Below are 13,694 nucleotides of genomic sequence, written 5' to 3'. Positions count from 1 at the left end.
ACATTATGCATCCACCTTCCGCGTACATCTATGTATTCCTAGTGGTGTCATGAACATCTCATTCTCCTTGACTTGATCACTCTTAATTATATTTGGCACAGAGTACAAGTTATGAAGCTCCTCATTATGTAGTTTCCTCCAGCCTCATATCATTTTCTCTCTCTTTGATCTAAATATTCCCCTCAACACCCTGTTGTCAAACAGCCCCCAGTCTGTTTTTCCCTTAATCTCAGAGACCAATTTTCACACCAATACAAAACTAGAGGAAAAATTATAGTTCTGTATATCTTCATTTTTACATTTTTGATAGCAGACAAGAAGGCAAAAGGTTCTGAACTGACTGGTAACAAGCACTGCCCAAATTTAATTTGCTCTCACTTTCCTCATTAATCAAATTTTGATTTGTTACTGTTGTTCCTAAATATATGAGAAATAAAAGGGGCTCTAAATTTGTATGAAGCTGCTTCTAAGAACTGGTTAACGAGTCAAAACAACACAGTGTGCCACAAACAACCACAGGACATCAAAGAACCTTCTTCTCAAGAAAGACAGGTGGCACAAGTTCAGTCCCTGTCAAGAGAGGTGATAACAGAGAGGACACAAACCTATTTGGTTTATAAATTCTAACTTAAATAACAAATGTTTTAAAAAATTTTAATTTATCAAGAAAGCTGCTTTAGTTACGAAAACTTTGTATTTTGTATCCATTTGTGTACTGTCAACATTGTATGTACAGCAATACCTCGCATAGTCCGGCTTCGATCAGTCCGGATTCACTATAGTCCGGTTTGAAAATTTCAAAACAAACTAAATTTTAATTGAGCAAAATAAAAATGATTCTAAAAAATTAGTACCCTTAAATATTTTTAATACATAAATGATCGTTTTTTTCTTTTTATACAGTCAAGTCTCTTTTTGTGCGGTTTATTTTTATGTGGTTTTAAAGTTATGCAATACAATACATATTTCAATTTTTTCTGGGGTTCCACATTGTCCATGTATGTATCTATGCTCGGGTCATTCGTTCTTGAGCTCTGACAGCTTCTGCTGGAGGAGGTGGGGAGAACACTACTGTAACAGAATTTTGGAAGAGCTACAACATCAGAAACGTTATCAAAAATATAGGTGAAGCATGGCATGAATTAATGGCAAGCAACATGATGGCAGTATGGAAACATACCATACCACATTGTGCAAATGACTTCATCGGTTTTGAAACGCATTTTGCTGAAGTCACTAATAACATAGTGGAAATTGGACAGCAAATTGGTTGCAATGAGTTACATTCTGTCAACGTAACTGGGTGCATCAAATCAAACACTAATGAACCAGATAATGAAACACTTATTAACACAGAGGAACAACGGGCTTATGAGGAATGGGAGGACAACTTAGCCAAGAATGATTATGTTGAAGTGCCTGCACGAGAATTAACAGCAGAACAACTATAAAAATTATTGGAATGGTTGAAAACTTGTCAGAGCATATTATGGAAGTTGATCCCAATATTGAACGTAGCCTTACAATTCGCCGACCGATAAACAATGCAATTTGTTGCTACAAAGAAATGTATGAAGAGAAAAGGCCAAAGAAGAAAAATTTGCAGACATCAATATTGCAATTTTTAGAGAATAAAAAACGAATTGCGAAAAACACAATTTTTAAAAAATTTTTATAATAAAGACATTTGGATTTATTAATCGAGTTTTATTTATTGAAAACAGGAGACTTTTTTTTAAGCAATTATCATTTTTTGTATGTATTTAGTTCCTCGATTTGTCTGGTTTCGAACAGTCCGGGATATTGGCAGAACCGATTACCCGGACTATGCGATGTATTGCTGTACATATATTTTAACATTCAGAACATCCGTTGTAATAGTGGTTTCCAAACTGTATCGATGTACCTCTGATGATGGTTTCTAAGGACTGAAACATGCAAGGGCATGAAGAATTGAAATAAGAAAAACTTCACCAGTCACACTGGATGGAATTGTTTTATCTTTTATAATATTGTTAATGTGACGGACCAGAATGAAACAAATCAAATGGTGAACATTTATTTAAAAATACTTCCCTTACGCAGTTTTGAGCTTTGTTTGAAACCAGTCTCCACCTCAATGCATATTTATGACATAATGAGGAAGTGCAAATCAACGAATAAGACATGGCACTGTAAGTTAAGTAGACAGCTCACATTTGGGGGGTTGTCACTGAGTGCTTGGGTGTAGCAACCCATGGCTTCCTTCTTGCGTTCATTTATATGCGCCATAACACGCTGCTGATGCATCGCCACCAGCTGGTGCTTTTCTGCATCACCTTCCTCCTCCAGTGCCTGCACTGTCTTCTGGAATCGCTGGGTCATGCGTTTCTTGAATTCATCTGCTCCCTTAGGGTCATTTGTCCTCATGTCTTGGTATCGCTCCTCCAGGTCTGACCAGTCCTTCATCACCTGTAAAACAATTATCACAGAGATGATGTAAAGTTGTTCCAATTCTTAATTAAGCACAAAGTAAAACTATGTATGGCAAAGTGAAGATGAAGGTCTCTGCAGAGGCCAGTTTCATGCCATGGCTACATTACCACCAGGGAAACAGCTCCAGGTAGCCGGTCAGTATGATGTGGAGTACAGAAAAATCTGTTGCTCCTGCCAGAAATCTGAACTCTGATTCAAGGGTTGTCCAGCCTGCAGTATATTCACTGTACTGACTGAGTTAATTTGGCCCTCAGTTTTCTTTTTTTTTAAGTCAACTATTTAATGACACTGTCAGTATCAAGACTATGGCATCAGTGGTGGGATAATTAATAAATATGGAGCATTTGGTGGAATGATAATTGGCATGAAAACTGAAGTGTTCTGAGAAAACCTACCCCAATGCCACTTTGTGTACCAAAAATCCCACATAACCTGATCCGGGACAGAATGTGGGCAGTGGTTGTAGTAAGCTGGCAACTAACATGGCCATTCCCAGTTTTCCTACTGTGGGATATGTAAGAAAGCACTCTTAGCGGCCTCCGTAGTCTAGAGGTAACGTTCCCACCTCATGACTCGTAGTACACAGGTTCAAATACCCAGAGGAGGTCGTCGAATTTTTAAGGGCGGAAAAATTCGGGGAACAAGTCCTCCGGGAGGGACTTTAAGCTATGTGTCCCGTGTCGTAACTTTACGGCACGTAAAAGAACCTCATATCCCTAAAGGGGATCACTGAGCCAAATTCCAGGACGTTTCCCACCCAACAATACTCTCTAAGGCCTCTCATAGATGGGGGAAGCATTATAGATACCGCTAAGCAAGTGGCCGAACTCGCTTGCTCGGCGGGACTGATGGTACGCACCATTTATCGGTAGGGTATAGAGACTGGTAGAATATCATAGAGGGAAGCACAATAGATCAAACTGGTCGCGGTGCATGGGGAAACCCACCCTCTCTAAATAACTAACTAATAACTAAAAAGTACTCTTCATTAGAGCAGCAGGGCATTAAAAAATTAAATGAACCAGCAATCATCTAGGCTATGAAGGAGGTACAGAAAAGGTTCTTTCAAAGGTTAAGACAGTTATTTCCTCTTGGGAAGGATTATTTTCCCACCTACTGCTCCCACTGGCATGGACTAGGTTCCATTTCCTTACCCCCTTCCCATGGTTATATAACATCTTTTATTAAAGCATGAGAGTACTAGAAATCACAGTCAACCCTCTTAGTGATAAGTGAAATGATGTGGCACACAGGATACATGGAGGACAACACAGTTATGACATAAGTAATGAAATACATAGGCCATGGAAGAAAATGACTTGGATGGCAAAAGGAAGATAAGAGTACAGTATTCATTTTCTTTGTCAAGTATTAGGCTATGAAGCATCTCTAAGAAGTAAGTAAAAGTAAAGCTATCCCTGTAACAGGCCATGAAGGCTCATTGGGTTGTGAGACGTTGAGGGTCCCACATTATCTAGACAATCGGCTCAAAGATGGCGGTAAGGTTGTTAGCCTTACGCGTTGGGCCGCGCTTTACTCCCCAGGAAAATTATTTATTTAATTCCTGGTACTCATTTCTGTTAGAGGCTGAGTGAACCCCAGGGCCATAGTGCGGCCAGAAGGATTAGGTCAATTGAAAGAAATCCAATGACCTCATCGGTATTTGAACCCGCGACCTTCCGACTTGTAGCATATTTTATTTTAATATGTGAAGGAAGAGGGGGAGGAGATGAAGGAGGGGAAGGAGGAGGAGAAGGATAAGACTGCTAGGCCTCATGACATGGGATGTGCCTTAAGTGTGCTTACCTTGGTGACCTTTTCACGATGCATCTCCTCAAGGCGCTGCTGGGCATCTTTGTATGCCTGGTGTTCAAGCCGTGGGTCGAAGTGTGTGAAGTAGGGGTCAGGGGTGGGAACCTGAGTCACAGGAGCAGATGAGGCAGGCTGGAGGTGCCGAGCAGGAGCAGGGGTTGGGCTAGGTGTGGGCAAAGTGCCAGCTGTACTGCTGCTCGCGTCTTCTTCAACATAGTCATCATCCTCTTCTTCGTCTTCCTCAACACCATCCTCAGTTTCATTGTCTTCATCATCATCGTCATCATCATCTTCCTCATCATCATCTGCAGCCACTTCCTGATCAAATATCTCTTGCTCTTTTCCTTTCAGCGTTGTCAAGTCGATCGGTTTCTTTGGTTTAATGTTGTCTGCAACACAGCACACTCAGATAAATAAAAACACATCTGCAAGAAGATAAAGCTGACACCTCCACTGTGCTGAAGACCATGGAATAAAAACGTATGAAAGAACTGAGGTAAAACCAGGGCCACCATCAGGTTAAATGTCTCCACAGGCAATAAATATTTCCCTGCCCACCTGGTTAAAACAGGCCAAACTGCTAAAAACTTCGTCACAATGACACAAAATTTCGAAATATGGTGACGAAAACTGGCACTGGTGTGCCTTTGTTCTCGAAACAGTTTCATTAACATCACATCCTAAACATTATTTACTTTATTAAAGGAACTTTTCTGTGAATACACATTTTCTTCAAACCAAAGACATAACATTTTTCATCAAGAGCTCTCGATCAAAACGTTCTTCATCCTTGAGGTTTCTGCTTTGCATGCTGCCCTTAATCTCATCTTTCCATGTGTTTGACCTGCCCTGCCTCTATTTCCCCTGTGGGTTCTGTTCTGCAACCTGTCTCGCAATTCGGCAGCCCTCCATTCGCATGACGTAATATGCCTCTCTTCAGTCCCAGTTTTGTTCTGTGTCATTAGTCATTACATGTTCTGATAATCAGTAGTCACGATGTAAAATGTAGTGCACCAAACGCGCTGGCCTACAGGTACGCTCTAGACTTCTACTGAGAGGTGCTCGGCTCGAAGCTCGGTCGGGACAGGGTCTATCCTGACAGGGTTTTCATGGCGTTCCCCAGTTCCTTAAGGCAACTGTCGGGATAATACTCCGATTCACCGCGGCCAGTTCCTTCCACATCCTTTCCAATTCATCAGTCATCCTACAACCCGACGCTATATATTCTAGATACAGAAAGCGTTGTTAAATGACCCATAAAAAGATGAGCCGCCTCTGAAACGGGGTGCATTCTTAAACCTTACTCGGCACTATATTTCATTTGCAATGTCTGCGGAGAGAACGCAAACAAACGCGAAGCAGGTCGCAGGCCGAGTTAAAGAGCGTAGTTCACAATGCATCGACTGTTCCAGTTGAGGATTTCCAGCCATGCTGAAACAACACATAAGTTCACAGCGCCGCTTACTGGAGCCAGTGGCTACAAAGTGACACATTTAAACAACATCCACTACTGCTGCACTGAAGACAGCCATCTTGTGTAGCGTGCGAAGACTACTTCACCGGCGCGTAAGCCAGTAAGAAGTGAACAAGCTATGCACGTAACAGACATGGTGGCAAGTGTTCAGCTTCACGCCTTATCCACTTTACCCTCGCGGAAACTGCGTGGGCCTCACAGCGAATTTTGGCGTGTAGCAAAGTGAGAGATCCTTGACCCGTACCAGGAATCATTTCATTCAACCAGTAACCAGCCTAAAGAAAGTGTATTACTGCAGAACCCCAGAAATACAATATAAATTCACAATTTCCATTAGCCCACATTGTCACAGTATGCTTCATAAAGATCATTATTTTTGTAATGGATTATTTTACGACATTTTCGGCATCGGATCCATTGTGACGATTTAGAGGTGTGACTATAGACGGGGTTTGGATTAGTAAATTGGATTTATTGACCACTAGTACACGCCATTCGGAACTACAAGTAATTACAGCGCCATCGCTGATCTCCACAATAATCACTAGCACACGCTAAGTCTATCTTTACTAGACATTTCCTGGCAACGGTTTATAACAGCGGAGATTCTTCAGCTTCCCGCGCTCAGGTCCTCTTTGTCACAGCCTGCCGTGCAGAACTCTACTGAACTGCCAACCCTCAAATGAATTAGTCTGCCCCAACTGTCTTCTTTATAACTCCTCGGCGCGGACCACATCAAAACATTTCCTCTATTGCTGCGTGCGTGTTCGTTTCCGCGGGAACGAGTTTACCGCGCCGTTGTTTGTTTCGGGGTTTTTGCATAGTAACGGGTTTATACGCCATACTATATAGCACAGGACGGTAAGATGACTGATCCTTGGACAGTGCCGGATTTAAGGGGTAGCGACAGGGGAAGCCGCCCAGGGTTCTCCACAAAACAAAAATAAAATCCACAGACATTATCGAGAAATTTGCTTCTCTGATATCACGAAGTCAGTTTGCATTTTTTTCTATTATATGAAATGTTCTTTCAATTTAGTTTCTTAAGGCGGGGTGAGTCCCCGCTGAGTCCACTTGGTGCTGCGGCCACCAACTGGTTCTACTGTACCAGCCCCAGATCATAGATGATGATGCACGTGGACCAGTCGGTGGAATCGTCGGTGGAATCAGAATTTGCAGAGGAAACAGATGTACTCGGTGAAATCATCCCACAGCGCCACTTTGTCCACCACAAATTCTACATGACCTGACCTGAGCTCGAACCAGGGCCGCTGCGGTTAAAGCCAGCGACTAACCGCCTGGCCATTATATGAAATAAGAACAAAGATGTCACAACCGAAATTTGTTACTGAGTGGGCCTCAGCATTCCGATTTCCCCGCGCCGTCACTACTTTGAATCCAGCCCTGGATTTGGAAGGAAGCGGCCGCAGCCTAAAAGAGGCACTTGCCTGAAGGGACTGAGGAAAAATATGAAGACCTCAGCCAGGATAGCCGGTATATACGACTCTAAAGGCGCGCCCACATTACTCGTGCTCGTCGGAAGACTCGTCTGGCTTTTACTTGTGCCAGTAAATCTTCGTCCACACTACTTCAGTTGCTCTCCAGGCTTCGGCGCGTGAGGATCCATATATATACTCGTAGTGTGTATAGGCTGTAGTTGTATTTTAATTTACTGGCTATAGTTTTTTAAATTAAAAATTAAAAATTTGCTTGTCTCGTGACTTGTCATATCGTCCACATTACTCACGAGCACGACTAATGTGGACGCGCCTTAAGAGTGTTACCGCTACGCAAACCCGCGCGGTGAGACACGTTCTATAGGCTTTTATGACTGCAGTACACCTGGACAGTCTTTATGTGAGGGGCACAATGTTGCCCACATACGCACATCTCGTGACGGCCCTAAAACTGAGATTTGCTGAGACAGCCGCACATTCCATCGTGCGCCGTGTTTCCTGTTTCCGCTTAGCATGTGACAGGCAATATAAGCACAAGAACAAAACTAACCGCGTCGTCTAGGAAAGAGTTATGTAGCAACAAACGACATTCCAAGATTTTCACGTATCCACCCTCAATACAATTGCTGACGGGGTTGGCACAGGGTAACGCTCTAGGCTTGTATTCGGGAGGTGCCCGGTTCGAATCTCGGCAGGGACACCGGCTATTCTGTCAGGTTTCTTGTTTCTAGAGGTTCCGTGTTGACTGCGCTGAAGTTCTGAGGAAGTTTAACTGTTTTTGAGAGATTCAGGCTTGCGCCGGTCGTACTTCTGCTTTGTTTGTGACGGACAGTCATGTTTGGGCCGACACAAAGCTTTTGTCTATACAAAAATCACGTTTGACCAGGGACGAAACTCGATTTGGAAGTCGCGTCGTCTAGAAAGGAACCCAGTAGCATTCACATGGGCAGACGAGCTAAATGATAAAACACAGCCGTATTATTTCTTTTCCCCGCGCATCAGGGTATGCGCTGGTCTTGGGTCTCAGATGGGAGCTTGACACTAAGACAGACTGGCCGACTGACCGTCAGTCGTAACATAACTTTGGCTTTGGCTTAAGGTGTTGCTGAGTCAGTTTAGAGTTTCAGTTTTGAGAAGTGAGAAGCTGGTAGCTGAGGCCGAGGGCTAGTTCAGGAACCCAGAAGAAGGGGAATGTCCGCCGTTAGAAGCCGCTACCAAGCAACGGCTAGTGAAGACTGAGTGACTGACTGAATGACTAGTCACAGTAATCTTGGGAGTGACTCAACGAGACTGTCGAAGTTATTTGTAGTTACGAGTGTAAGTGCTCAATAAATCCAATTACCAATCCATTTCTCGTCTATAGCCACTCTGTCATGTGACAGTATGAAAACAGTATGAAAGCAACAACGAAACAACGTTAACGATGAGAGAAGCGAGGACTTTCTCTATACATTTTCTATAAAAATAATACGAGTTTAGTTTCGTTGTCTTTGTAGCTCAGAAAGTCAATTGCCAGTTGGGGCTTAAATTTGACACATGATTATGCGTACCCCCTCCATAACGCTGAAAGTAGCTGCATTCTGCCCCCCCCCCCACAGTGTATTTGTGTGTTTCTTGTGATTTTCAGAATAAACGGCAATAACTTTCCTAAACAGCGTTAACAACTGGTCTATATAATGGAGACGTAACATGTCCCTGTGAGGTACAAACTGAATATTTAAACATTATTTACAAGGGATTCGTGCGTTAGAGGGCAAAAGCGCACTTATCATTGCGTCGGTTTGAGACGAGGCGCGCCTGGTGGCGGAGCACCCAACCAGGGCCCCGTGTATGATTGATACTCCCACGAAACCGAGCGCTACAGACATTTCATTGTAAACGTAGGACCTACCAGCTGGGAAAGCAAATTTGCCTTCCGTTCATCACATCGACTCGCTTCAAGAGGCAGGTATAACTCTGTAACTGGGTGTATAAAAATTCAGTTCTTTTTATACAAGAGCTACACAGGGGACTGGTGCATCTGTAATAGATGCGGGATATACGAGGTAGTCAGTAAACTGGTCACAAATTAAATCGTAGAACATGTAATACTGGAACTTGAAAAAAAAAATGTATTTCTCGACATATCCTCCACCAACATTGATACGTGTACATCTGTCATCGCTTTAAGAGTGCGTCGAAACCCGCAGCACAAAAGTCTTTTGACTGTTGTCTCGGCCACTCAGGCACCTTCGTTTCAGCCTCATTACCAAAACGTTTGCCACCTAGATGAGAACCGCTTCACGCGCCACACGCTTCACACCGTAAACAGGAAATATTTCTTTGTGAACATCCTGTGCCCTGAGTCCTTTCCCCACAATAACGGATAATTAGTCTCAAGCACGGTCGACATTTTGACTACTGAAACCAGCCTCTGAAAATGCGCATGCGAGTCTGTTACCTAGACTGTCATGAAGCTGGACTGTGCTGCTACCTAGTGATACACACAGAAACCATATTATGTCCATTACAGCTGTTTTACTTCCGTTTGTGACCTATTTACTGACTCTCCCTCGTAGTAAGTGGGAAAATTGTGTAGACTATAATGACTAGGCTGAGTTTGTTTATTTGTGTTCCTGTACAAACTTTAAATGTACGGCAGTCTAAAAGCTTTTCCAGGGTTTTCCTAGGATGATTCACTTAAAATGTAATACTCAGACTATGGAGTAACGATAGGTACTTATCATTGTCACCACTGTACTAATTCCTTAGGATGTTCTGGTAGCGCCCATTTTGTTCTTTCCTTCGATGTATATAAATTTACCTCTATTTTATTTCTTGACTTGTATCTTCTGATTTTCAAAACGTTATTCGCCCATCTTGTCGAGTGTCAGTTACTTCAGTTCATTTTCCCCTGACGTCATCGTTACTGTACACAGATAGGACACAATTTAGCTTTATATAGTTATGTTAGAAAGTCGAGCCACTTGTACTATCGCAATAACACGTGCCCCATACACATACATATATACACACACACGGAGGAAGGAATTACTTTTGCGCTTGCGCAAATGAGCCTCCGACCGAAGTGTATGTCCCACGTAAATGCAAAGACAATTATATTCGAAAACCCCACTGAAATGTGAAGGGCAAGGTATTTTGTGTTGTAACACACTGTAGCTCAGAGATAGCCCGACGTTTCAGAGGAAGCGGGCGAAGGGTAAGTGAAGTCAGAAGTCCGGGCCATAACTCAAGCGGTTAGTCTCCGGCTTCCCAAAGCGACGTTCAGGGTTTGATCCCAGGTTATGTCATATAGAATTTGTGGCACTGGGTTAAGTTTCCTTTAGATACTTCGGTTTCCCCTGCCAGTTCTCATTCCACCAAATGCACCATACTCATCTATCATCCGGGGACTGTACAATAGGCTCGTTAGTGGCCGACGTACCAAGTGGAACCCCACCACAAGGAAAGAAACAAGACAAGCCAGAAACCGCTAGAAGCAGGAAGCAAGCTGAGCTATCTGTCTGTATGCTGGTTTCTTATTTGGCTTATTATATGACCCTGAAGATGGAAGACACATGTTCTTCCGAAACGTTGGGCTCTTCAGATTACCAGAAGACTGTACACTTCACATTCAACGCCGATAGAACGTGGAATCTAACACAGAATAAAAGTATTATTTGAAAACCACGGATTAATTTTTTTCTGGAGTTGGAGGTTCATGAATTAGGCGATGCAAACTCGTCTATTCAGTAACGAGGCCACGAGAAATGTTTTCGCTGTTCGCGCTGACGCGGAATAACAGAGCGATGCCACAAACGCGTTCCGGGTCACTGGAAGCGTCTATATTGACGGACCAGCTATAAAGCCTGACAGCCAACTGTCAGTGTGTTTTGCATTTGTAAAGGTCCGAGTTCAAATTCCACTTCATACATACTCCAAAGCCCCAAGCCCTAATTAAACTACGTACCGGGCGAGTTGGCTCAACCGGTAATGCTGCAGTCATAGTCGGGAGATCTCCGTTTCGAATCTCGGCCGACAGACCGACAATCTTAATTGAGTTCTTCGGTAGTTTTAATCAGTTCCTCCAAACAAATGCGCCGGGCCATGACCGTTTCTTTCCATATCAGTCCCTTTCTTACAATTCGACATTACATTATGCGAGCAACTGACAGAGTCTTCAAACAAAATTCAAATAGCTAAACGTTACAAAGGCAAATCTGTCCCTGTGCTTAAATAATTAATCATTCTTGACCTCGGAACTAGATGCAGGTGGCCTCACGCACCGGTCGCTTTACCCCCGGGGAAAGAGTACCGGTACCCATTGAACAGGCGGCTGGATGGGCCCCAGAGCCGGTCTGGACGCTGTGGAGAAAAATCTATTCTCTTCTGGGAACCAAACCCCGGCCGCCCAGCACGTAGCCCGTCGCTATACCGACTGAGCTATCCAGGTTCCTCAAATAAATAAAAACAGAACTGAGAAATAAAAAAGAAAGGAATACCAATTTTCCAATATTCCACTTGTCTATATCAAGTTGGTGTTCCTGGAGGTTATTGACAAGTACACTATAAAAAGAATCTGAGTGCACACAAGTTACGAAAATTTGACGACATATGTTCATAAGTTTCTACTCTCAGCCTATTCGGCTCTCCGAAATCTGCAGTGCTACTCAAAATATAAGAGTATCCTACAGGAGGATACTGCACAGAGATATTGGGTTTTCGGACTTTATCCATCGTCCTGGTTTTTAAGATAACTAAGAAAAACACGACGTTTCGGAAACTGGATCTGTTTCCGTACTCAGGTGAGGGAGAACACCTATTCTGTTGGGTCCCTTAGAAAGAGCTAGCCTCAATCACTGGATTGAGGCTAGCTCTTTCTTAGTTATCTTAAAAACTAGGACGATGGATAAAGTCCGAAAACCCAATATCTCTGTGCGTTATACACCATCGTCAGAATCCTATAGTAACTACTTAGGAGGATACTGTATTTGACTTCATCTTTTACGACCAATATATATAATAATGTAACGTGACGGTGACGGGAAACTGCTGAAATTACGCTATTTCTGGTTACCATAGCAACGAATTTCCGAGTGTTAACACGTCGAATGAATGGAAGTTACGTAGCAGGTCACGAAATTGCGAGCAATTTCTGTTTTAGTGTACTGTACGTATTTCGTGATTACTATCAAATTTTCTAGTTGACATGTGAAGTGGAGTATAGTATACAAAGGATACGGTTTACTAGTGCCTATTTGTGCGTATTATTAGTGGGGGATGTTGTTAAACGCCGGCCTCAATGTGTCATTCGGAACAGGACCAAAGCTTATATCACACATGTTGAGACTCCGCGCTGAATTCTCAGCGGAAGTTACAGCAGTATTATTACAAACAAAAAGAATAGTGTAGATGGGAGGATAATACTAAAATGGATCTTAAATAAATATGGTGGGTGGGTGAGGAGAGGACCAGTTTCGGGTTTTTGTGAACACGATACGGAAACTTCCGTGTTCTTTTCTTGGGTAGCTGAGCTGCTATGAGCCTCTTAAGGTAAATCCTACTATATAAAGGTAAAGTTGTCCCTGTGCTCAACTAATTAAGCACTACGTCTTGAAGGCGTATGGGGGGAGTGGATGGGGGTTAGTAATTGAAAACAATTATGGATTTAGGATTCGTAATGTCCACAGCAGCGGTACCCGTTCAGTCTTAAGGCCATGCTCAAGTGAGAATGTAAGTCTGCATAGTGAACTGAGGACACAACGGGGATGTGTCACTCTAGCGCCGTGTCATGAGGGCCGAGTTCCCACTGGGGCCCAGGAAACTGGAGACCAGCCTACCGTAAATACTGCAAGGAGTATGTTTATTCATACAGCCTACTGTATAAATAAACATTGTGAATTTCAGATATATTTTGTGTTATATTTTTGTCTCTCATTTTTATCTGTGGTTCAAGTTACAGTGCTGTCAGTATCCCAAGAGTATGTGGCGGTTACATAACAACACTTTCAGCAACGAGATTACAAAGTGTTGTACGATGGGATGACCGATATAAGATGAATTGGAAATGATTTGAAAAGAAGCGATTGTGCCATACTCGGGGTACTATTCCAGCATTTGCCCAGAGAGACTGAGGAAATACATAAAAACCTCCCTGATTTAAAATAGCTTCTGTCCCTGGCGAGAAACGAACCGCAAACATACCGAATGCAAATGCACACCAACGTTCACCAGTTCCACGCCCCTCCCGTTTTACCCACTGTATAGGAGGCCTGGTGGGCCCCGGAGTCGCTCTGGAGAAGAGAAAATCTTGCATTACCTGGAATCGAACCCGGATCGTCCAGCCCGTAGCAATACCGGCTCCGGAAGTAGTTAACAGAGTTATTAATTAAACTGTACCTTCATGGTTGAGATTGAGATGCTGTGAGAAAATCAATCATATTTACAGTTACTAAATGCGGTTGTCTGAAGGCAGAAGGGAGTGGGGGCCAAAGACT

The 13,694-nt window shown here is 43.1% G+C and overlaps 1 protein-coding gene across 2 annotated transcripts in view; it reads right to left on the bottom strand.

The window, feature by feature from the left end:
• The window catches only part of LOC111874141 (amyloid-beta-like protein), a 217,924-nt gene that overhangs the window by 9,262 nt on the left and 194,968 nt on the right, over positions 1-13,694 (bottom strand). For both annotated transcript variants that reach the window (XM_023869375.2, XM_023869374.2), the window contains exons 5-6: positions 4,282-4,676; positions 2,197-2,451 (exon numbers count right to left, since the gene is read on the bottom strand). In XM_023869375.2, coding sequence (XP_023725143.1) covers positions 2,197-2,451; positions 4,282-4,676 — 650 coding nt within the window. The remainder of the gene's footprint in view (positions 1-2,196; positions 2,452-4,281; positions 4,677-13,694) is intronic.

This window comes from Cryptotermes secundus, unplaced genomic scaffold (genome assembly GCF_002891405.2).
Source record: "Cryptotermes secundus unplaced genomic scaffold, Csec_1.0 scaffold26, whole genome shotgun sequence".
NCBI classification, from domain to species: Eukaryota; Metazoa; Arthropoda; class Insecta; order Blattodea; family Kalotermitidae; genus Cryptotermes; species Cryptotermes secundus.
This window is presented reverse-complemented; position numbering and strand designations above follow the sequence as displayed.